General features: G+C 37.2%; 1 protein-coding gene across 1 annotated transcript in view; it reads right to left on the bottom strand.

The window, feature by feature from the left end:
- Positions 1–689: 689 nt before the first annotated feature.
- The window catches only part of SWT1 (SWT1, RNA endoribonuclease homolog), a 124,026-nt gene continuing 97,460 nt past the window's right edge, over positions 690–27,255 (bottom strand). The window contains exons 17-19 of the mRNA XM_008066106.2: positions 22,179–22,245; positions 17,280–17,344; positions 690–1,693 (exon numbers count right to left, since the gene is read on the bottom strand). Coding sequence (XP_008064297.1) covers positions 1,564–1,693; positions 17,280–17,344; positions 22,179–22,245 — 262 coding nt within the window. The 3' untranslated portion in view covers positions 690–1,563. The remainder of the gene's footprint in view (positions 1,694–17,279; positions 17,345–22,178; positions 22,246–27,255) is intronic.

Raw genomic sequence — 27,255 nt, 5'->3', positions numbered from 1 at the left:
CTTCCAAGTAGCTAGAACTACAGGCACACACCACCACGCCTGGCTAATTTTTTGATTTATTGTAGAGACGAGGTCTTGCCAAGTTGCCCGAGCTGGTCTCAAACCCCTGGGCTCAGGCATTCCTCTCACCTCAGCCTCTCAAAGTGCTGGGATTATGGGTGTGAGCCACTGCATCTGGCCTAAAACACATTTAAATAAAGTTTGAAATATGCATAAGAGTGAATGACATATGTGAAAGTATGTAGGTGATGGGAATAAAAGAAGTATGAAAAGCATAACATATATTAAAAGGTAACAAAAAGGAGATGGATGTGACAAACCAGAGCAGAGCAAAACAAAAACCCAATGATAACAACTAGATGTTGAGGGATAAAAGATCTGAAAACAGTTATTTTGGTGGTGGGTGGGGTGGGGTGGGGTGGGGTGGGGTGGGGTGGTAGATAAATGTATTTTTGACTCAGGGAGGGAAAGAAAAGAGGCAGACAGCTGAGACTTAAAGCTCCTCCATTTGCCCAGATACTCCTTTCCCTCATGTTACTTTGAGCCCTATCCACGCAGTTGGTGGTGTGGTTTCCGAATCTGGCAAGCCTAAAGCTTAACAGGCCCTGCACCAACTAGTGGACATCCTGAATAAGTTATCTTTTATTGAAAAGGGTCGCTTGTATAATTGTACACATTTCAGAACACAATTTGGTAGTAAAATGAAAAGTAAAATCTTAGCAAAAATAAGTTATTTATTGCTTTAAAAAATTAACATTTATAATAGAATACCAAATTGGAATTAATCTAATGTATTGACAAAAGCATAATATACTCCAGTAAACAAGGATTTCCAACTCATTGAATAACTAAATAAGTCAATAGAACACTTCGTTTTAGCTAAGGGCAAATATCAGCCACTGCCACCTAATTCTATTAAATCCATAGGGCTTCACATTTAAGGGGAAACTCAACATAGGGGTCACCTTGCTCCTCCTCATTAAAAATGCACTGAAAAGTGACAAGCCCAGAGATAAGAAGAGGCTGTATAGAAAGCAAGCATCAAAGTCAAAATCCTACTTTCACTACCTTGAGGGAGGTGACGGGCTGGGTGTTTTCTCACCAGGTCTACATAGATAGTTTGATCATAAAACTAGCCCGTGAAAGATTTTACTGTGGAATGTGGTGAGCATGGTCATTATTTCTTAGGGTTTGGCAGTGTCTCTAGTCAAATGCCCATATTTAAGGTTGAGAAAGAATGGTAATGCTGTGCCCAGAGCTTCCTGAGATGCCACAGTGACTCCTGACCTAGGATGACTAAAAATATGTCTCTCCTTTCCTTAGAGTTACTGGAACTGTATCAGGAGAAGAGGTAGGGAGTTACTGTCCACTCCAGAAGAGACGAGTCCACAGTTTATCCCACAATGGATACATTAGGCTTTTTAGAGTCAGTAATAAGCAATCACCTTTTTGCACCAGTGAAACACTTTTAAAAATTACCTTGGGTTTGGTTCAAAAAGTGACCAGACTGAAATCTACTCTGCTATTCTTAAATGCAATTCCTTTTAAGTCACAAGTCAATACTTATGTCCTATAGTTGAGTATGTCTTCACACCATCCCCTGTTTTGGGCCTCCGTGTAGACAGATGCATTGCACTGCTGCATGGTATATTCCATCTCAACCAGCTGGCGGCATCCGATGGTTAACTTTTCCCTGTGAGAAAAATTAATGTTAAATCACTGCAAGGCAGCTGGTCAGATAATACAAATTGTATTTCCTTTTTTTTATATTTTAGAAAAAAATTGTGTATATGAAGCACGACAATTAAATTCATGAACTCACCCTAAAAAAGTGCTACTACATACCTCATTGCTGAATATCAATCACTACAGTCACTTTCAAAGTCCTCCCCTTGGGAAGCTATGCACCGATGCCAGTGCCTAGTCCACCCATCAAAGCAATTTTGGAACTCTTTCTGGAATGGCCTTCAGAGCTGTCATTGTATTATCCTTGATGTCCTGAATGTCATAAAAATGTCTTCCTTTCAATATTTCCTTTATCTTCAAGTAAAGAGAAAAGTCACTGGGGGCCAGATCAGATGAGTAGGGAGGGTATTCCAATACAGTTATTTGTTTGCTGGCTAAAAACTCCCTCACAGTGCTGTGTGAGCTGGTGCACTGTCATGATGCAAGAGCTCCTTTGGGACCATTTTGCACAAAGCTTTCTCATAAGATTTTCAGTTAAGATTTTCCTTTTTTCTCTATCAATGTTTATTTGGTCTGCTATACTTCTCACAGTGACCCGACGATTCTGACACACAATCTGATGAATTTTTGCAATGTTTACAACAATTTTGCATGTTACTGGTCATCCTGACCTCTGTCTTCATCAGTGATGCTCCCTCTCCCCTCAGAAAAATGTTTAGTCCATTTGTACACTGCTGTTTTCTTTATGGCATTATTGCCATAATTTGGACTAACATATCCTGATTTCACCTCCATTCTTGCCAAGTTTAACAAGAAATTTAATGTTTGTTCATTACTCTCATTCAAGCTCTGATATTCTTGCAATGACACACAAAAACGCAACAACAATAATGAATGCCACTCAGCAAGACATCACCACACATGAACACAGCTGTAAGATTCTGATATACCAAAGTTATAAAACCTTACCAAGTTGTTTGTACAGTGCTGCCAATGTAAGCTCACATTTGTGAACTTAATTATCAGACCTAGTCTTTATTATGTACAACATATTTTGAACTATATACATTATGTAATGGCTCAAGCAAGCTAATTAACAGATGCATTACCTCACGTACTTATTTTTTGTGAGAACACTTAAAATCTACTTTCTTGGTGATTTTCTGAATACAATGCATTGTCATTAGGTAAATTCACCATTGTACAATAGATTCTTTGACTCATGTCTCCTATCTAAAATTTTGTCCTTTTTTATTTTTATTTTTATAGTTTTGTGTCCTTTGACCAATATCTCCCTAAGCTCCCCAGTCCCCCAGCCCCTAGTGACCACCATTCTATTCTCTACTTAGATAAGTTCAATTTTTTTACATTCCACATATAAGTGAGACCACATGGGATTTGTCTTTCTGTGCCTGACTTATTTCACTTAACATGATGTCTTCTAGGTTCATCCATGCTGTCCCAAATACCAAGATTGCCATTTAAAAAAAAGAAAAGGCTGAATAGCATTCCATTGTGTATATGTACCACATTTCCTTTATCTATCTATTCATCCACTGAGGGACATTTGGGTTGATTCCATATCTTGGCTATTGTTGAATAGCGCAGCAATGAACATGGGGCATACTGAACATTGACACTGATTTCATTTCCTTTGGATATATTAAACATTTTAAATGGGGTAACACTGGGATTTGAAATATACTCTCTGATATTTGAGAGACAAAATACCAACAATTATGGTTTCTTAGTACAGAAAAAAACAATATGATAAGCACTTAGTTGCACAAATTTTTACACAGTCAACATGAAGGCGACCTTGGTGCAATTCTTGGAATTCAGGAATAAGAGTTCCTATGGCAGACCCACAACCAAGAAACAAAGCTGAATGCTTAAACACAGTCTTCTGCATATATGGTGGGCTGGATTGAATAATCTAGTTCCACTTTATTCCCTGAAGGACCACTCCCAACAGGAGATAGGCTTATGTTTGGATGTTCTAATCCAAGGGCAACCCACATAGGGAATAAGTGGCTTAGTTTTCTCATCCTTGGTTTGAAAATTAAAAAAAAAACAAAACAGGTGAGCCTGAGGATGCACCTTCTGAAAGGAAAAGATACTTGAGACAGGAAGTTGGCAGAGTTTCAACTCAAAACGGATTGCTGAGATAAGTTACTTAGCAGTTTACAAATAAGCATTAGTTAATAATCCTAAACCAAGAGTGGGGGAAGCAAGGAGTAATGCCTAATATACACTATGTCTTCTTCACAATTTTACCTAAGGCTGGGCTCTCGAAAGTTGACATGGGGTCTACAAATTCTGGGATCCCAAATTGTGGGATACGAATTCATTACTGTGGGGTCTGGAATTCAAGTTCATTGTATTTAGTGTCCAGAATTTAAACCTCATAGATATATATTTTAATCTACTGGGAGATGGTCTAAGTTCACAAAGAGAACCCAACATCTAGTACAGCATCTGGCATATTAGGTATTCAAGAAATGGCAGTCATTTTAATTATTACAGTTAGATTGTCACTACATCTTAGGCTTCTGAGATAATTCTGGGCCAACCCCACAGTGCTAGAGAGGACCACTAAGCTATCTACCTCTCCCACTGCCTCTTCACATGATGTATCCCTTGATGGAGGGTGCAAAGAAAGAAGTCAATTAGGGACAGGATGAAAAGGAGCAGTGACAACACCTAAGTAAATGCATAAGTAAATAATAATAAATAAATACACCACTTTGAACAACCTCACTTCCTGAGGACATGTGGTTTCTCTGAGACTGATTAAAACCTGACTTAAATGCTTTCCTATAAACTTAAAAATGAAACAAACAAAAAGAGCAGGCCCCTACTCCTATTCTTAGTTACTCCACGTGTGAAAAAAACATCCTTCAGTAATTAGACTTTTGAGTCTATTTCTGGATTTCTCCCCCAACTCCCCCATAGTGGGAAGAAGCTCTATCTTCTTTCATCCTCGTGTTTTTTGGTTTCCTTATTCATGTGAGTCAGTATTCTGATAATGGATTATCATTTACAGATTGTATTTCTTGTAGCAAGGTCTGTCATTGCTGACTGAGAAAAGTATTGGCCATTTTTCATAGTGTTAGTTTGGTCTGTACCTTTTATTCGATCATGATGATAGAAATTCTTGAGTTCCTTTGCCTCGTGTGGAATGACAGAATCTCAGCTGTAGGGGCACCTGAACACATCTGCCTGCCATTCTGCAGCACCTCCAGGGAGTCATATCTCACTGCTGCTTTCACCTCTTGGTGATGGAAGCAGCTTGTTATATTTTTTGATGCCTCCTAATTGCTAGATAGTTCTTCCTTCACTTTTGGCCTATAAAAACCATCTGTTGGACCTGAGTCTGCCTAAATCAGACCAATAGTATAAATACTTTATGTTCCTATTTATTTTTCTCCAAACTAATCTACTCCAACTCTTAATTCTTTCTGGAACAGAGGTCAAAACTGAAAGTTTCTTCTAGTTCTGCAATTCTATGTCGTTCATAAGACTTCTGTAAAACAGTATCTCTAAATTTTCCTATTGATGGTAGAAATTTGCTTTGCTATTTTCTATACATTTGCAATGTGTATCTTAAAAGAAAGAAAAATGAAAATACAATGAAATATATATAAAATACCAATATAGGGGCTGTGGCTGGGACTGGGGGGAAAAATATCAACATAAAATCAGTATATAATAGCTAATATCATATTCAATGGTGAAATACTAAAAGCTTTCCCCGTGAGATCAAGAACAAGACAAGGATGCCTGCTTTCTCTACTTCTATTTAACACTGTACTGGAACTTCTAGCTAGAGCAATTAGGCACAAAAATTAAGTAAAAGGAAGCCAGATTGGAAACAAGCAAAATAATCTTTATTTGTAGATCCTAAAGAATTCAAAATAGGCCAGGTGTGGTGGCTCATATCTATAATCCCAGCACTTTGGAAGGCTGAGGCAGGAGAATCACTTGACGCTAGGGCTTCAAGACCAGCCTGGGCAACATAGCAAGACCCTATCTCTGCAAAAAAATTAAAAATTAGTTGGAAACAGTAGCACATGCCTGTAGTCCCAGCTACTCAGGTCGCTGAGGCAAGAGGATCCCCTGAGCCCAGGAGTTCAAGGCTGCAGTGAGCTACAATGTTGCCACTGCACTCCAGCTTAGGTGACAGAGCAAGATTCTGTCTCTTAAAAAATAAAAAAATAAGCCGGGCTCGATGGCTCAGCCTGTAATCCCGCACCTTTGGGAGGCTGAGGTGAGTGGACTGCCTGAGCCCGCGTGGACTGCCTGAGCTCGAGACCCGCCTGGGCAGCGAGACCTCATCTCTACAATAAATCAAAAAATCAGCCGGGCGTGGTAGCGTGTGCCTGTAGTTCCAGCTACTTGGAAGGCTGAGGCGGAAGGATCACCGGAGCCCAGCAGGTTGAGGCTGCAGTGGCCAGGAGCGGCTACTGCACTCCGGTCTGGGCGACAGAGTGAGACTCCAACTCAAAAATAAATAAATAAACAAATAAATAGCCGGGCTCGGTGGCTCAGCCTGTAATCCCAGCACTTTGGGAGGCCGAGGCGAGTGGATTGCCTGAGCCCACGGATTCAAGACCAGTCCGGGCAACTTGGCAAGACCACGTCTCTACAATTAAAAAAAAAAATTAGCCAGGCATGTTAGCATGCATCTGTAATTCCAGTTACTTGGAAGGCTGAGGCAGAAGGATCACTGGAGCCCGGTAGGTCGATGCTGGGGTGGCCTGGGCGATGGAGTGAGACTCCAACTCAAAAAAATAATAATAATAATAATAAAAATTAATAGAAATTTTAAAAATTGTATTTCTATATACTAGCAATGAACAATTAAAAAAAAACTCTACTTATGTTAGGACCAAAATGAATAAAATACTTAGGAATCAGTTTAATAAAAAAGATCAAGATTTTTACACTAAAAGCCAAAAGTATTGCTGAAAGAAATTAAAGAACTAAATAAGTGAAAAGGCACCCCATATTAATGGACTGCAAGTCTTAGTAAAATGGCTAATACTCCCCAAAGCAATCTAGAGAGTCAGAGCAATTCCTATCAAAGTCCCAGCAACTCTTTTTGTGAAAAATAGAAAAACTGATCCCAGAATTCATATAGATTGCAAAGCACCCCACATAGCCCAATCTTGGGGAAAAAAGAATAATGTTAGAGAGGTTACACATCCCAATTTCAAACTTACTACAAAACAATTGTTATCAAAAGTGTGGTATCAGCATAAAGATACACATGGATTAGAACTGAAAGTCCAGAAATAAACCCTCACTTATGTGGTCAACTAATTTTCATCAAAGGTGCAAAGACCATTCAACAGGGGAAAGAATGGTCTCTTCAACAAAAAATGAAACTAGGACAACTTAATATCCATATACATGGATATGAATGGATCAATGCCTGAATGAAGTTGGACCCCCACTTTTTATATCACATATAAAAATTAACTCAAAATGGATCAATGACATAACATAGAAGCTAAAAATATAAAAATCTTAGAAGAAAACACCGGGTTAAAGCTTCATGACCTTGGGTTTGGTAATGGATTCTTAGATAGTCTCAAAAGCACAAGCAATTTAAGAAAAAAACATACATAAATTGAACTTCATCAAAATTTAAAACTTTGTACATCAAAGAAAATTACCAAGAAGTGAAGATAAGGCCAGGCGCAGTGGTTCATGCTTATAATCCCAGCACTTTGGGAGGCTAAGGTGAGAGGATTGCCTGAGCCCACAGGTTCAAGACCAGCCTGGGCAACTTGGCAAGACCTCATCTCTAAAAAAAAAATAAAAAGAAGTGAAGATAACTTACAAATGGGAGAAAGTACATACAAATCATATACCTGATAAGGCTCTAATATCTAGAATATATAACATGTTGAGCTGCCAGGTATTGATATGGTTAATAACGACAACAAGCCAAACTAAAAGCAACAATTAAGTCTTTATTCACTTACTGTCACAGTGTAAGCCAGAGGCAAAATGAGAGGTGCTAGTTCTCCAAGCAAGGATCAGATAACAAGCAGTGTAGGGTTAGGAGCAGGGGTATCCATGGTCTCATTGCTGAGAAGTTCTGAACTAAGGTTGCTACTTCCCTGCATCTTCATGGACCCAGGGGGTCGGGGGAAGGAAAAGAGGAAAGGCTAGGAGTGAAAAAGTACTGAGTCCAAGTAGAGAAAAACACCTTAGCAACACCCTCTGCCCCATGAGAAGGCCTCCAAATGGAGTGACCTGGGCTAGGAATGCAGCTGTGTGTGTAAGCATGGTTGCAGGGAGTCTGAGTCATTGCCTGCAACTACCTCCCTCCAGAACATGAAACACATGGTGTGGAATGAAGAGACATTTTTTATCTGAGGAATGTGAACCCCTTCAAGTTGCCAGACCCAGAGAGGCACTGGAATAAAACAGCAGTCACATCACTACCCCTTGAGCTAAATAATTACTTCCTGAAGTCACTTGGTATATGGACTCTAGGCTAACTGGTGACAAGATACACTGGACACCACAACTCATATATCTAGTTCAACAAAGTAGACCTCCATCACTAATCAATGTCATCTCTGTAAACCAATGGGAATTCCTGTCTGGCACCTGTGCAACAGGCCACTCCTTGTTCCCTTTGTCTTTTCTTTGGTTGGGGGTGAGATGGGGTAGGGTGAGTGGTGGTGGTTAGATTCAAGGTTTGTTACATAGGTATACTGCACAGTGGTGAGGCTTGGGTTTCTATTCCCTTTATCTTCATTTTATTTTTATTTTTTATATTAATTTTGAGACAGGTTCTCACTCTGTCCTCAGGCTGCAGTGCAGTGGTGTGATCCCAGCTCATCACAGTCTCAGCTTCCTGGACTCAAGCAACCCTTCTGCCTCAGTCTCTCAAGTAGCTGGGATTACAGGCATACACCATTCAGACTCAGCTAACTTTTTTGTATTTTCCGTAGAGATGAGGTCTCACTACCTTGCCCAGGCTGGTCTTGAACCTCAGCTCAAGCGATTCTCCTGCCTTAGCCTCCCAAAGTCTGCAATTACGGTCGTGAACCACCACTCCTTTAAAAATATACTTCTAACAAAGGCTGAAGGAGCACTTCCCACACATGTCCCGGGCAACTGTCTCCACTTTGTCTCAAGAAAACTTCTAAAATTATGTTTTGTACCTCAGTCTCTTCCTTTTAGGTCAACATTGGTATGGGCACAGTGGTTCATGTCTGTAATCCCAGCACTTTGGAAGGCAGACGCAAGAGTACTGCCTGAGTCCAGGGGGTCGAGACCAGCCTGTGCAATCTGGTGAGACCTCTTCTCTACAATAAATAAAAAAAATTAGCCCCCATAGAGCTTGTCAAAGCCTTGTAACTGCCTATAGTCGGTATGAAACACATAGGATTTTAGTCTAAAGCCAGATTCCTCATAAGGAATACAAACAACAACAGAAAGAAATAAAATCCAATTAAAAATGTGCAAAGGGTGTAAATAGACACACAAAAAGAAGCTCAACATCTTCCCTAATTAGTAATTAAAATTAGTAATTTTAATTAGGAATCAAAATCATGAGACACAATTTCACACTCATCAGGATGGCTATAATAAAAAAATGAAAAATAGCAAGTGTTGTTGAAGATGTAGAGAAACTGGAACCCGTGTATATTGGTAGTGAAAATATAAACTAGTTTAGCTGCTGAGAAAACAAGTTTGACAGTTTCTCAAAATGTTAAACATAGGATTACCGTTCCTAGGTATCCTCTAAAAGTTAAAAAGAAGAATATTGTACACAAATAGTAACACTATTTACAACAGCCAAAAAAGTAGAAACAATCCAAATGTCTATCAACAGATGAATGAATAAGCAATATGTAGTGTGTGTATATATATATGTATACATATATATATATACACATGTGTGCACACACAGACACATGAATATTATTCAGTCATAAAAGGAAATGAAGTATTAATACACACTACAATTTTGGATGAACCTAAGAAATATGCTGAGCAAAAAAAGCCAGATACCAAGGTCACATGATATATAATTCCATTTGTACGAAATATCTAGAATAAGTAAATCCATAGAGACATAAAACAAACTAGTAGTTCCCACAGTCTGAGGGGAGAAGGGTATGGGTATGGAGTTTCCTTATAGGTGATGAAAATATCTTAGAACTAGACAGAGATGATGGTTGCATAACATAATGACACTAAATGCCACTGAATTGTACAGTTTATAATGGTTGTTAAGTTTGTTATGTTAATTGTACCTCAATTTTAAAAATAGTATATGAATGTATTTGGTAATATCTTCTATGATGAATAATTCAGTCAAATTTATTGCATCTAGAAACAAAAAATTATATAATTCTTTTCTTTTTTAAGTAGGAGTCTCACTCTGTCATCAAGGCTAGACTGCAGTGACACACTCACGGCCATCGCAGCCTAGACTTGCTGGGCTCAGGTGATCCTTCCACCTCAGCATTCCAAGTAGCTGGAACCACAGGTATGCCAGATTGCCCAGGCTGGTCTCAAACCCCTGGACTCAGGCAGTCCTCTCGCCTCGGCCTCCCAAAGTGCTGGGATTACAGGCATGAGCCACTGCGCCCGTCAATTATTTTCTAATTAAAAGCAGAAACATCAGTGGTCTAAATTTGGTTTTCAGATTATTTTCTCCTAAGGCTTTCTCTGTCTAAGGCTTCTTGGACACACAAGATTATTAACTTAATGCAGTGGCTCTCAGACTTTAATGTGCTCTGAATGGGTAGTTAGAACTGCTTGTTGGGTTCTACTCCCAGTTTCTTATTTAGTAGTTCTGGGGTGGGGTCTTAGAATATGCATTTCTTAAAAGTTTTCAGGTGATGCTGACTCAGTTCTACGTTTAGGACCCACACTTAGACAGCCACAGCTCTAATATAGTCTTATTTTTTTAAACTAAAATTATTTATTTAATTTAGATTCAGGGAGGTACACATGCATATTCATTATATGGAAAATTTTTTAGTTAAAAATGCTTAAATTAAAAAATTTTAAAAATATTTTTGGTTCTCTGGAAAGTCTAACCTAATCTTGTGAATACTATCAGGGAGCTGATTGCTGGAGTAAGAATGCAGTAATTCCTGAAAGCACTTGCCCCACGAAAAGAAAGCAGCTTCTGATGCTGTACCCACTGTTCTAAGTTTTTATTTGGATATGCCAGTGTGATACTGTGTTTTGTAATAAGAAATGCATATTTGGTCTTCTTTTCTGGCACACAGTTCCTAAAACCCTTCACTGTAAGTAAGTGAAGCAGTAAGTGTCTTTTTGTATGCCAGTGCAATGACTAAGAGGCCGGGTTCCTGGACAGCCTCTGGATGATTACAGAGGTTAGAGGGTTGGAATTTCCAGTTCCACCTCTCAACTTTGGGAGGGAATGGCTGAAGGCTGAACAGACCACCAATGGCCAATGATTTAATCTGTCATATATACTTAATGAACCCAAAAGGATTGGTTTGGAGAGTTTCAGCAGTGCCGACCAACACATCCACGTGCCGGGGGGTGGCACATCCCAGCTTCATGCGGACAGAGGCTCCTGTGTTTGGGGGCCTCCTAAACCTCACTCCATGTATCTCTTCTTCTGGCTCTGTATTTGCATCTTTTAAAATACCCTTCGTAATACATGGGTAAATCTAAATACGTGTTTCCCTGAATTCTGTGAACTGCTCTAGCAAACTGATTAAACCTGAGGAGGGGGTCATGGAAACCCTCCAGTGTACAGACAGATGGTCAGAAGTACAGAGCATAACCTGGGACTTGCAAATGGTATCTGAGATGGGGGGCATCTGACTGCCTGGCATATGGGGGTTTCTGGTGTCAGAAGTGTGTTGAGTGGTGAGTTTCAGAATAGGAAAAACAGTTTGGTTTGATACCTAACTGATACAGTCAGGTATTTGAGGCTGATGTCACAAACTACTTTATATTTCATATAGAAAAAAAAGATCTTAGAAATTTGCCTTGTAAACATACCAGAACACTATCAAGAACCTAAAGGGAAAAAAAGTGAATTAAATATTGTACCTAGTTAATTTCCTATATAGGTAAAAGATACCACACAAGAGATTTGTTTGATAGTCTGTTTGATAATCTTGTTAACTTACTGTCCTAGATTTTCTGAGCAAACTCCTCTACTCAGGGTAAGTAGTGCTCATATACTCTACTAGCAAGAATAAAAGCTACTTAAAGAGTCTAAAAACTAGAGAAGACAGAACACATCAGTTGAAATACAGATATAAGCACCAAGGTTCTACTGTCTTATGAAATTCACTTTTGATCAAAGCTACTTTAATCTGAAACCTTAATTCCTTGCTTTATTAGACCCACAGAATAGTTTTATGTTTTTCAACTACTTAATTACCTACTGTAGGAGATAGGAAAAATAAACAGTTTTCTCCTACTATACTCTCTCACTCCATTCAACACTTCTGATACCAGATTCGGGCTTTTCTTTATACACCAAGCAATTCTCCAGTGGACACCAACTGGGTGTCCTACAATTCCATTCAATTAAAACCAATTCTGACACTATCTACCTGGAGTTACAGTCAGCTTCCTTGGGTTGAGGGCTCAGTTCCACAAGACTTCCCCCACTACAGACAACAATTGCAAGGAATAGTTTGTTTGCCTACGCTTCAGACTGACTGGCTACAAGTCAGAGGGGCTCCCACTACAACTCTCTCTTCAGGTTTGAATATACCTGCGAGGATGGCTCACAGAATTCAGGGAAACACTTGACTTATGTTTACTATTTTATCATAAAGACTGTTACCAAGCACACAGATGAACAGGCAAATGAAGAGATGCATTGGGCAAGAGATGTGGGAAGGGGTCTAGAGCTTCCAGGCCCTCTCCAGGTTTTCCTCCCTGCGGGCACTTCCACGTATCCAGCATCCTGGACACTCTCTGAACCTGGTAGTTCAGGGTTATATATACTTTAAAGCAAAGTCCTCTAATTATGTCTTTGACAGTAGACAGTAGGTGGATCTGGATTCCTAGCCCTGAGAATACCAAAGCTACAGGTCCAAAATGTGCGGTATTCTCAACAGAGTTAAGAAGGGTAGGAACTCAGGGTGTTATGAGGCAGAGAACATGTGGAATTCACGCATTCCACTTACCAATTTTGTAAATCATCCAAAACAGACCCTAAGAGTCTTTCAATATGGGAAAAATTCAATTCCTGGTTTTAAAGATTTAAAAAAAATGAAGAGTACCAAAAATGTTATGTTGATTCTCTGCGTTTTTCTCACACCATCTGAAGCCTAAGCTGATTATCATATCAACTCTCAGCAGCTGAAGCTGCAGTTTAGGGGTAGCCTATGTGTTGCCACCCAACTATTGTCTTTGGCACTGAACTTCTTGAACATTCCATACATGTTTTCCAAATAATCATGATCTAACAACCAGACAGAATCATTTCTGTCATGTTCATCAAAATGAACTGCAAAACTGTTGAACATATCAAGTACTTTCTTTTGTCATGACCCCAAAAGCACACCAACAACACGCTTTTATTTTCTGACTTTGCCACACTGAACAGCACCATGGAGTAGACCATGGCATTCTGCTGCCGGCTCTGGCATCACAGCACACTCTGTGTGCCAGGCCCCGCTCCCTGTCACCTACAAACAGCAGCAGCAGTGGCAACTCCTGCATTCCTCTAGGCCCAGCTTCTCCTTTTCCAATTCAGCAGCCACTACCAGTTCAGGAATTGTTATGGAGGCTTCATCATGTAGGCATAGTCAATAATCACCTTAATCTCCAACCCCTTCTCCCCTTCCCAGAGGATGAGGTGGAGTTGAAGGTGCTAAGCTTCTAATCATGGCTTGGTGTTTCTGGTGACCAACCCACATCCAGGAGCCCACCAAGAGTCTCCTCTCTAGAACAAAAAATGTTCCTATCACGCAGGACATTCCAAGGGATTTAAGGTGCTGTGTGTCAGGAAACCAGCTTAAAACCAAAGATTAGAACAAGATTCTCCCAGCAGTATCTACAAGGGCTTAAGGAGTTCTGTCTCAAGAACCAGGGACATATATATTTCTTATTATTTCACATATCCTGATTGCAATAAATATGCTGTGCCACATCTACAATTTCCTCTTTCACAACAAAGATTAGCAAATTCAGACAATTTAAGTAACTGTTTTCCTTAACATTCCCAAAGGGAGCCATTTATATGCAAGTTAAATCATTCTTCTGTCTTCACCTGAGTCACAGGGAAACTGCACCCACCTCCTATCATCTACTAGAACTGGACCTGTGTCTAGCACAAACCAGTGAAACCGAAAGAACCTCTCTCTCTTTTGGCAGCTTATTTGAAAACTGAAAGCTGTGGAGCACACCAGAGACTAATATGGAAGATATTGTTCACTCTATATTGGCAAATAATTTCACAAAAACAATAGAGTAACAGACCTAAATGCTATTAACTGAAAGATTTCTCAGTAACAATCACCATTTTTCAATTCATCCAAGATTCTCTTCAAAAATCATCCTTCTGAGCATAAATGGGGGTTTACTGGTTAATGTCAGAGTTCAAATCTCTGGTGTATTAAGTGAAAGAAAACAGAAAATGAATTGGAACATTCAACTTGACACTTGAAACTGTCTTCCCCCTCAAAAGAACTCCCAACTATTCCAAAAGCAAGCAGAAGTCAATTCTAGACATCTGACTTTAACTTACTCTTCAAGAGACTCTGGCTCCATGTCGTCTACGATGAGTAGCTTTGTTTACATTTCAAAAATTTTACATTTTCAAAATTATGGCTAAGGTTGGACGATGTTACAGTTTTGACATAAATCTCATACAAAACTTTAAACACAGATTAGCAGTAAAGATCTATATATGAGTACAACTAGCCGGGCTCGGTGGCTCAGCCTGTAATCCCGCGCCTTTGGGAGGCTGAGGTGAGTGGATTGCCTGAGCCCGCGGGTTCGAGACCCACCTGGGCAGCAAGACCTCATCTCTACAATAAATCAAAAAATTAGCCGGGCGTGGTAGCGCGCGCCTGTAATTCTAGCTACTTGGAAGGCTGAGGCGGAAGGATCGCCAGAGCCCAGCAGGTCGAGGCTGTGGTGGCCAGGAGCAGCCACTGCATTCCAGTCTGGGCAACAGAGTGAGACTCTGACTCAAAAAAAAAAAAAAAAAAAAAGAGTACAACTGATTCACTGCTAGTCTGGAGATTAGAGTAGGAAATAATTTTCTCCCCCAACTACAACAGATTTGGGAAAGGAGAAAACTGCTTCCGATTTTCTTGGAAAACTTATTTTAATCTAATGAGTGAGTGGACTTTCATATTTGTATCGAAATACTTATGTATAATTATCAATCTCAGTATCTGATATCATCAAATGCATTTATCAGTCTAGAGCTTTAATGACAGAAACATCTTGATAGTTAACTTTGTCATTAGGAGTGGTCATGAAATTCTGTAGCCACACAGATACATTAGTAATTAACAAACAGCAAATGAACTGTGGTTTAGTGATAAAATGGCACATCACATAGCAGTGAAAATAGTCAGTTCTCCTATAGTGCTTGTTTTGAACACATGAATTGGTTCCAACACCAATGTTCCTTAACATTAAGGAACAACCGGAGCATAACACAAATTTTGCACTTGCTTATACATAAATTTGGTGGTGAGAAGCACTCGATGCAAAGAGAAGACTGCACTCAGATGAACAAAGCCACTTAGGGATACATAAGACACATACATGCACACACCTCAAAAACATATCAGCTACTTAAGCTCTCCATATGTGTGGAGTGACATCCACCCACATTTGCTGTTACAACTTTATATCCAATTTCAGATAACCCTTAAACTGCAACTCTTCCACTGACCACTTCCACAAGTAAACTTCAGATGTTTTTCAAGGTAAAATGCCAGACTTATTATAGCATTTTTTAGCCATTTAATTTATATTTCTATTATGTTCCTATCTTTTGAAAAACATGCCCCCAATGAAGTTTTTGAGTTTTGTGCTCCAAGTCCCATTTTCCCCATAAGCCCTGAGATTTTTACTGCATGATTTTGTATAATGCAGTGGTGATATTTAGGAATGCACATGACTTGTTGTAATAACACTGCCCCATGCATAAACATGGATAAATCTTGATGTTGAGTTAAAATAGAATATGTGGTAAGCGGGGGGATTGGAAGTCAACACTGGAGTAAGCAGGTTTTTGCTCATTAATTTGTTTGCCTGGGCCCAGAATTGAGGGCTATCGTAGTCATTTCAGGCTGCCATAACAAAATACCTTAGACTGGGCAGCTTACAAACAACAGAAATTTATTTATCTCAGTTCTGGAGGATGTGAAGTTCAAGATCAAAGCACCAGCAGATTCAGTGTCTGATGAGAGCCTTCCTCCTCAAAGATGGTGCCTTCTATGTGTTCTTCCGTAGCAGGAGTTAGCGACCACTCAGAGTTCTCTTTGATAGGTGTACTAATCCCATTTCCAAAGGCCCCACCTTCTATTATAATACTATCACATCAGGGATTAGGTCTCAAAGTACGAATTTTAGGAGGACACGGATATTCAGGCCATAGCAAGGGCTTCACAACTAGACCCTGTGTAATAAGAATTGGATTTATAATAATTCCCACTTTTGCTATGTATAAACACTAGGAACTAAATTATTTTGGAAAAAAGTATACAGTGTGATACTTTTCAGTTCAAAAACAGGCAAAATAATGCATCAACATATTTTTCTGAACATAATACTTAGCAAAACCATAAAGAAAAGGATGAGAATTATAAACAGAAAATCCCTAGAGAGAAGACGGAAGAGGTACAACTAGGAATGGGTAAAGGTCTATTTTGTTAGCTGAATGGTAGGCATATGGGTATTCTTTATACCAATTATTCTTCAAAACATGGTCTGGGACCCCAGAGAATCTAAGACTCTTTCAGAGAGTGTGTTAGGCCAAAGCAGTCAAAGATGTGATATATCTTTGGTACTCTCGTTCTCACAAAAGTGAACAACAGTTTTCCAGCACTACATGACATGATTAGTACAAAAGACTGAAAACAATATCAGTTATAAAAATCTCACTGACTTCTATTAAGCCAGATATTAAAAGATTTGCAAAAATGTACAAACCACTTTTGTCAATAATATTTTTTGTTTGGGAAAAAATATTTTCGTAGGAGTATGTTATTTATCTTAATATGTATTTGCTATTTTTAAATGAATTGATAAATAAATGTTTAAAATTCTCAGTTCTAATACAGTAAATATTGATAGATAATGACCCATGTAAACAAATGTTCTTTTGGGTCTTCAATAATATTTAAAAATATAAAGGAGTTTTGAAGCCAAAAAGTTTGAGAACCACTTTAAACCTTATGGGTGATACGCACATGCACATGCACACACACACGTGGTTTTTTGGATGGATGAAATATTTCAAATTCACAAAGGTTAAAAACATAGTGTAGTGAAAAGACACAAAAAGGACACGTCACCACCACCACCAAGTCATGCTGTGTATAGTAAAAGTCAGTTACAATAGTATTCTACACATAGGTAGGACTTACCGATACTCATTCTGGGAAATACAATCATAAAGTTCTTGGGCAGTAAATTTGACATTTTTATTTACCTGAAAAGATCCAAAATATGGTTACTAAAAATACATATTAAATCAAATGAGCAATGAGAGAAGAATTAGAGTGGCCCATATCCTTAGGGAGAATTTCAAGTTTCTAATTATTGTATAAAAAAGAACTAGCAGTGACAATAAGTTCAGTGACCATAATGCTAACACTGAACTGTGTGTAAAAATATTCATCCAATTGTTACAACTCAATCTGTTCATAGAAGCAGTAGAAGTGAAATGGGTCTAGATGTAGTGGCGATCAAATGGACAGAAAAAAAATGTAATAAAATTATAAAATGTGTGGAAAATTCTACCTGATTTATTCAAACTTTTGATTTACAAACTTTTTTTTTTTCTTTCAGAGATGTAGTCCAGGCTGGAGTGCAGGAGCACAATCCAAGCTCACTGTAGCTTTGAATTCCTAGGCTCAAAGGATCCTCCTGCCTCAGTCTCTCAAGTAGTTGGAACTACATAAACATGCTCAGCTAAATTTTTAAAAACTTTTTTGTAGAGAAGGGGTCTCATTATGTTGCCCAGGTTGAAACAGACATTTTTAAAAGAAATGTATTTTTCAGATTATTGTGGTCTACATATTTAAACTAATATGTTTAAGTTAATAATATAAATATCTATTATAATGCAGATATAATTTATAACACCATAAATATAAAAATTCTTCATCATACAAAAACTAGCTATAACACCTGTATGGAAGACACAGTGAAAGAATTCTTTATTTCTGGAAGCATACTACTGATTTAGGCTATATTCCTATTTGTATGCAAAAAAGAAGTGAACTTGTAGAGGAAAATTCTATTTATCAGATAACTCAACAAATAGCACAGTGCCTAAATTTTCAGAAATGTGGAATTAATGGATGAAAATAAGACTATTTTCTATAATCAACTTTTTAAAAATTTCAAGTGTTACTAGCTGGTATGCATTTTTTGGTGTGGAAGAATGTTCCTACCCTGACTTAATTACTACTAATTTAAAGATTCACATCATAAAAGTTTTCGATAGAATTCAGAGTATTGCTTATATGCAAAAATTCCATGACCTTCTTCAATGCTTTCATAAGAAGTTTACCATATTTGTGTAAAAATATTTCATTTACTGAAAGTTAAAAAACATATAGTTTTCAAATATATTTTAAATGAATATAATCCTAATATTTTGCTTAAAATATTTAGTGTTATTTATATATTTAATATTATACTTAATGACTATATGAAATTGTTATTTAATTTACCATAATTTTAGGTCATTTATAATTTTATTAAAAGACTCTTCTAAAAATATTCTAAAATACACGTACAATTATAGTTAAATTATCAACCAGTCTACTTCTTTACATGTTCTGCCCTTATCTCAAGGGCATTTGATATTTTTGCTATTCCCACACGTCAGTACCTACGATTTATCCAAACTCAGGCCATCAAATGTAAACACATCACAGATGTTTGAACACAGGATGAAGGGAATTATCTGTTTTCTATCAATTGTTGAGAAAAATCAGCTGAAGAACTAATTTTGAACCCAACATAATATTAATGCAAAATAGCTCATTAAGCTTTCAATTGATTTTTTTTTAAAGTATCTAGATTCATCTTTAGTTTTAAAAGCAACCATCCACATACATTTAGACATTTATTCAAGAACACAGCTGGAGGGCAAATGTGACATGGCCTCAGGTTATAGTAGATAACTTACAAGGTAGGCAGTCAATTTATCAGTGAAGAAAAACTGAAGCAAATTTATAATGGTTTAATGTGAAATATCTTGTTGCATTATATTCATTAATTTTGACTACTAAGGGCTAGGCATGGTAGCTCACGTCTATTAATTCTAGCACTTGGGGAGGCAGAGGTGAAAGGATTGCTTGAGGCCAGGAGTTTGAGACCAACCTGGGCAACATATCAAGAACTCATCTCTGGGGGGGGGGGGGAAAGAAAAAGAAAAAAAATTCATTTTGATTACTAAGATATTTTTACTTACCCATATTGGGACATTTTAGATTACACTGTTAAATATCATCTGTATGCTTAAATGCAAAATTTTAATTTCCAGGAAACAAATAGCTAAAAGATGCTGTTGTTAGTAAGCATCAGAGTTGTGACTATAATGTATATTATGGAATTTTGGTATCATTACTTTTTAGCTGTACTACTTACAATGAAAGCCAAATATTAGAAACAGCTCAATTATTTTCAATTCTTAAAAATTCAAAAACAAAAGGCAAAAATTAAGTATAAAAAGTCAGATTTCTTTAAAGATTTAGATGGTCCTACCATTGTTTGTGACATGAGACAACTAACTTTAATGCAGTAATTGTTGTAGAGAAGAACTTCTAAGATAAATTATTTGTAAAATTTGAGAATCAGCTGGGCACGATGGCATGTGCCTGCAGTCCTAGCTACTTGGAAGGCTGAGGAGGACTGCTTGAGCCCAAGAATTTGAGGATGTAGTGCACTATGATTGCACCTATGAATAGCGATTGTACACCAGTCAGGGCAACACAGCAGGACCTTGTCTCTAAAACAAACAAAACATTTGAGATTCAGATCCACACACTCTTATAAATAATGTTAGGCATTTTCTCCTAATACTCTTAGCAATAGGAAGTACTAAACCCAAAAAGACCTATGCTCTAGAATTTTCCAGGATATTTTAAAATTGCCACATTGTTTCTACAAATATATTTTTATTGTTAGATTTAATGTCTCAACTTGAAATTCTGATAGTAAGGTGAAATAATCATATAAATCATCTGAAAAGAGAATGTTACAAAGTATTAAGGCTGATTTTTAAAAAGTACATATGAACACCATTCTTCGCTTAAATTAGACTAGGTAACACTTATTACTCTGTACTTGGTACGGTTAGGAGCACTTTACATGTTATTTAGTCTCTACAGAACACCTGTATTTTATTTACTGTTGTTATTCTCAGTTTACAGATGAAGAAACTGAGACAAGAAAAATCAAATAACTCCTCCTAGAGCATACAGTCAATAAACAGAAGAACCAACATTTTAGCACGGCCAGTTTGACCTCAGAGTCTGTGCTTTTTTTTTTTTGAGTTGGAATCTCAATCCATTGCCCAGGTTGGAATGCAGTGGCACACCCACAGCCACGGCCACCCCAGCGTTGACCTGCTGGGCTCCGGCGAACTTTCCGCCTCAGACGTCCAAGTAGCAAAAACTACAGGCACCGCTACCACGCCTGGCTAATTTTTTGTTGTTGTTGTTATTTATTGTAGATATGAGGTCTCGCCAAGTTGCCCAGACCGGTCTCGAACCTGGGGCTCAGGCAAATACACTCACCTCGGCCTCCCAAAGTGCTGGGATTACAGGCTGAGCCACCGAGCCTGGCCGAGTCTGTGTTCTTAATCACTAGGTTATTAATGGAAAATATGGCATACAAAAAGTTAAATAAAGAGCTAACCAGGAATAAAAGTGAAGAAATAAATTTAAAGGAGTATGACTCTATAAGAAATGTGAGACCTGATATATGCAACATTCCTTCATATAGTATTTTAAAAACAAAACACATGCACACAATTGAAAAGTAGGAATATACAGAGTTTTAGGCAAGTAGAAATTGAAAATAACAATACTTTCCTTGGTTCAGCAATGATGAGGAAAGCATACAGGTTAACTGACAAAATACACTCGAGTCTCACTGCAGCTCTAACTCCAGGGTCTATGCTGCTTCTGTATTGAAACTAAATTATAGCTTTCCTTTCTAGTAATCAGTGGTTCTCAACTAAAGATAGTCCTTCCTTTCTGAGGGCCATTTTGGGTATGCAAGGTGGGTAGGGTGGTGGAATATATTTGGTTATTACAACAACTCATATAGCTATGGGTGTTTAGTACCTGAGGTGCAGGGAAGTTAAACATCCTGCAGTGTTTCACACAATGAAGAAAGGACTTGCCCCAATATGCCAAAGCACTCCTGATAAGAAACAATTCCGTGTTGGAGAAAGTGTGTTATTTTAGGACTCATTTGTAATTTTACTTAGGGAGTAAAAGAAAAAATTGAGTATGTCACCAGCAGGGAGAAGGGCAGGAAATGGGCAGATGTAAGCCAAAGGACAAAAAAGTTGCAGATATGTAGGACGAACAAGTCAAAATGAACAACATGAAAACCATAGTTAATAATATTGTACCATATTCAGGATTTTTTCTAAAAGAATAGATTTTAGGTGCTCTTGTCACATACACACAAAAGGATAATTATGTGAGATAATGAATATTAATTTACTTAACTATGAAAACCGTTTCACTATGTATAGTATACCAAAGCACCATATTATACACCTTAAATATATACAATGTTTAAAAAAGGAAAAAACAGGACGGACACGGTGGCTCAAGCCTGTAATCCCAGCACTTTGGGAGGCTGAGGTGATAGGACTGCCTGCGCCCACAGGTTTGAGAATAGCCTGGGCAACTTGGCAAGACCTCATCTCTACAATTAAAGAAAAAAAAATTAGCTGGGTGTGGTGGTAGTGCATGCCTGTGGTTTTGGCTACTTGGAGGGCTGAGGCGGATCGATCACTGGAGCCCAACAGGTCGAAGCTGGGGTGGCGGTAAGCGTGCCATTGCACTCCAGCCTGGGTGACAGAGTGAGACTCCAACTCAAAAAAAAAGAAAAAAGAAAAAAGAAAAAAGAACATGTCACTAACAAACTTCTGTGGCACTCAGTAATGTAATTTAAAGCAAATATCAATTATATAGCATGCCATTACATTTTAGAACTCCTATTATGTTTATTACATAAAAAACTTGCTTATGGTAGAAATGTGATAAACATTTTAAAATATTTTCTCATACCTCATACTTAATTAAGAAGTTATAGAGGGTTTCAACATCTTGATAATTACTGTTGGGGGCCAAAATCCTAAAAAATAAAAACAAAGGGAGGGGGATAAATTATTTAAGAAAAAAACAATACTTTGAACTTTCTCCCAAACATACCATTACTGTGAGATAATTTACTGTTTAATAGGCTTGGTTTAAATATTTATGTTTTTGTTTTTATCAATTAAAAATTATATAATAATGAGCTTAGTTTAACAGATCAACTGATTAAAATATTTTTGCTTATTTGAATTGATACATCAATTAATCAACACCTATAAGATTCTTACATGTGAGATTATAATTTACATATTGAGCTACAATAATACAAATTTCCCAAGAAGTATATAGAAATATGAAGTACATTTATACTCCACATTTTTTAAGCTGCACACAAAGCTTGAAGATTTCTAGAAATCTTCAGAGAGAAATGTTCAACCAGTCCAAACAGAAAACTGATTTAAACTATCAGACACTAAAATAAATCCTAATAAAAGACTGTGACTAAATTTAAATAACATTGCTTGAACTATCAGTCTCTATGAATGATCAACAGTTATCAGACTATGTCAATTGTTGAGACTAATACTGATTCACAAAGAATAACAAACGACAGAAACAAACATAAAGAGAATATATTTTCTTTCTAGCAGTAAAGTATTAATTCTCATTTTCTTATACTAATTATTTCAGCATTTTTTTTTCTTTTGGAAAAAAAAGAAAAAGGAAACCAGTCTTGTCACAGTCACAGTATAGTGGTTCTGAGTACTGTCTGCTTCAGTTTGTCTAGGTGTGTGACCTTGGGTGAGTTACTTAACTTCTAGGTGATTTATTGTCCTTATCTGTTAGGGATAATAATCTCTACTTCATAAGGCTATTGTGAGAATTAAATGAGTTACTATAAGAAAAGCCATTATAACAGTGTATGGTATATAATAAGCATTTTACAGTATATGTCAGTTATACCAGTAACAATAACAACTATCATTATCATCATCTAATACAGATGTTCCCCAAATTAGGAGGGTGTGCCTAGATGTAATTTATGAGGGCGTGCCTAGATGTAATTTAAAGCAAATATCAATTATATAGCATGCCATTACATTTTAGAACTCCTATTATGTTTATTACATAAAAAACTTGCTTACATCTTGATAAACCCATCGTAAATGGAAAATATCCTAAGTAGAACTGTGATATTTTCCATTTACGATGGGTTTATCAAGACGTAACCTCATAATAAGTCAAGGATCTTACTGAATGTATAACTGTTTTTGCACCACTGTACTGTAAAGTCGAAAAATCCTCAATCAAACCATCATAAATTTGGGACCATCTGCAGTTTCAAGTTGCAAAATAAGTGAATGATGGTATAACTAATGAGAAATCATGACACCTTGATTAATTTTTAAATTCTTAGTGCCTTTTGGTTATCACAATGTCTTTAGGCCTTCATGTTCTTGCCAATGCTTGATACTGTCAGACTTGAGAATTAACTGATCTCAATAATTTTAAGTAACATTTTTAGACTATTTGGGCTTTATTATACTTGTGGAAGAGCTTTTATAAGTACTTTTTCAGGATATATTAATAGTAAAAATTTTAAAGGTCCCTGGCAGGAGCACATACAGAATATCCTGGAATCTGCATAAGAACACCAGTTTCATGGAAATTATTTTTTCTCCCAATATGTAATTTTATAACACAAAAATCTCAAATTAAAAAACAAACAAACCAAATATAGTACACTGGGGAAGGGAGGAATTCTTGTACAACTTGCCTAAAAACATAAAAACAAAGCTATCCAGATCAATTAAACCAGTCTTCTACAGAGGCAAGGGAAAACTAGTGTGTTCTAACTTTGCAACCCAGTGATAACAAACTATTGGCAATGTGGAATAATTTACACCTGTTCTTTTTTATGGCTTTAGAAATAATCCAAACTGCCCATAAGAGGGTGAGAAAGTTATATGGAACAAAATGGTCTATATTAAGAGGCTTACTATAAGCCACAAGTTTCTGATACCAAACACAAACAAGTACTTTACTTCTGGATTACATTGCTCTCTTCATCTATAAATTCTTTCTCTCATAAAAGTACAATTATAGCATAACTAATAACATACTATATTAGAGTTCAGAGACTGAGGCAAACTCCAGTGGATAATGTCTAACACTCACAATGTATATGATGAGTAAATAAAAAAGTAAAATGCATACTAAAGATTCCCCGATCAGGCCAGGCACTATTACTCCTATAATCCCAATGCTTTGAGAGGCCAAAGTGGGAGAATTGCTTGAGCCCAGGAGTTCAAGACTAGGCTAGGCAAGGTTGCAAGATCCTGTCCCTACAACAAATTTTAAAAATTGGTGGTGCAGCAAGCCAGGATTGCACTTCTGTACAATCACTCCAGCCTGGGCAAGAGTGCAAGACCAAATCAGAATAAAGGATCCTTTATTCTTTCATTCAACAAATACTTGAGACTTACTTTGAGCCAAGCACTGTTCTGGGTCCTTGGATACAAGAGTGTAAAGAAAGACAAAGATCCAGAGTAGACCAAAAGCATCATAGTTCTAAAGAGCATGTGAAAGAAAAAAATCATGACCAAACACAAAGAAATAATGAAGAAAAAAAAAATCTTACTTTTGTCCATTTGCCAGCCTCCTCCCACTTTTCAAATGCTACTTGTAAACAAAATAAGTACCACAGGAATTTTAAGTTTCTAAGAAGGAAGTCAATTGTTCCAAATGTACATACTTGATTATTTCACAAAATATCACAGAATTGTATTCTAATAAGGAAAGGTTTATTGGTATGTCAGCATATAAAAGATATACCATTCTTATACTCAGAATAAAACCATCATATTATTTTTAAAAACTAAGATATACATTATATAACTTATTATTTGGTTATAAAATTTGTTTTTTGAAAGAATGGTGTGAGGTAAATTGAACCCAAAAGGCAAGATAACCTTTACTAAAATGTACTCAACTTGGGGCTGAATTTAGACTACATTAGATCCTATGAATTCTGAATATGAGAGAATGGAATTTGGCCTGGCATTTTAAAAATGCAAACTTTTACACACTAGAAGTAAAGCTTGTGGAACACACATAAAAAATAAAATGGAGAAAAATGGCTGAGGAATTTAATGCCTTAGTAATTTCCCACACAAAAATTCTTAGGAGGTCAGCCTTCTCTGAAGTTTTCTCATTCTTTTTTTCCTTTAACAGTAAAAAAACAAAAGAGTTTTACAATAAAAATCCTAAAATTACCACTCAATGGTAATTTTTTAAAAGAATGGCAGAATAAAATAATTAGCTCTTGGGGAAAATGAAATACTTTTCAGAATACGGACATTTTTTGTTTAAAAGAATACTCACATTTGTACTTTCAAAAGAAATTCATAACAATCACAGTAAGTATATATTAAATACATACTACTTGCTCAAATGCATATGGAACCATAGAATATAAAGAAAATTATAGGACATGATTCCCTTTCTTCCAGTGTTAATAATCTTGAAATTTCTCTCTTGAATTCCAGAATGAGTTTTGGGGAACAGATGTTGAAGCAGGATTTAATCTGCACTCACAGCTGAACAAACTTTGGTTTCCTTTATAAAAGCATCAATAATACATAATGACTTATTGAATGCTTAAAGTCTGACCCTGCTTTACATATCTCATCTCCCTGAATTTAGTTATATGGCCATGAATTTAACACCCTTAAATGAGTTATATGATCTAAGTGACCTACCTTTCTGCACTTCAAATCCTCACCTGTAAGGTGGGGGTAAAATAGTGTTTCCCTTATAAAGTTACTGAATGAATCAAATAATGTATCTAAAGTATTTAGCACAATGCATAGCACAGTAAATGTTCAGTAAATATTAGCTGTTATGGTAACCAGTTTTCAGATGTAGAAGCCAAGTTTCAGAATTTTAAGACCCTTGCCCAAGATTACATAGCAAGTGGTGCCAGGTATTCAAATTACTATTGGTTTGACTCTGGAGCTTTTGATTTTCCCACTATTGGGTTTATGCATAAGTTAGTAGCATTTTTTGCTTGCCCATGGAATGCAAATGGTTGACTGGTCACAGTTCATATTTACCAATCTCGGGTTGACTGACACAGATTAAAGCATTTAAATGATCTTCAGCAAAGCACGATGGTCTTCCTGATTGTGGAGAATCACTTAGGTCAAAGTGGCTCTCTTTGAAACAATAAAACCATCTGCTTGACCTTGCCATGTTTTCCTCGATGGCATTCTCCCTGTATATGGCACAAATGTTTCCAGCTGCCGCTGCTGCCTTTACTCCTCTGTTAAACTCAAAAGAATAGGCAGACCGGGCTCGGTGGCTCAGCCTGTAATCCCAGCACTTTGGGAGGCCAAGGTGAGTGGATTGCCTGAGCCCGCGGGTTCGAGACCTGCCTGGGCAACTTGACGAGACCTCATCTCTACAATAAATCAAAAAAAAAATCAGCCGGGCGTGGTAGTGCGCGCCTGTAGTTCCAGCTACTTGGAAGGCTGAGGCGGAAGGATAGCCGGAACCCAGCAGGTCGAGGCTGGGGTGGCCGGGAGCGGCCACTGCACTCCAGCCTGGGCCACAGAGTGAGACTCCAACTCAACAAAACAAAACAAAACAAAAGACACAAAAAGGTTAATTAACCTATGGAGGTGACAAAGCTGGTAAAAAAATGGACCAGGATTCAACTTCAGATCATTCTGACCCTCAAAGTTCTCTTTTCATTTTAATACATGACATGTCTGAACAATACTCTCAAATTGGATATTGCTAATAATGAATTTAAGCTATATTAAATTGTATTAAGTTGTATTAAACTAAACTGATAAACTAGGTGAAAATTTATCAAATCAATAAGGAAACACTGGGGGGAAAAAGGCTTGGATTTCTTCTGACACTTTTTGAGGGGGTTATTTATTACAAGTAAAATTAAATAATATATTTGTCTATAGATAATTTGGAAAATCGGTTATGCAAATGGGAAATATCCATCAGTCCCAGATTTTTTAAAAATGCC

This window comes from Carlito syrichta, unplaced genomic scaffold (genome assembly GCF_000164805.1).
Source record: "Carlito syrichta isolate Samal-C Ts95f unplaced genomic scaffold, Tarsius_syrichta-2.0.1 Scaffold308845, whole genome shotgun sequence".
Lineage (NCBI taxonomy): Eukaryota > Metazoa > Chordata > Mammalia > Primates > Tarsiidae > Carlito > Carlito syrichta.
This window is presented reverse-complemented; position numbering and strand designations above follow the sequence as displayed.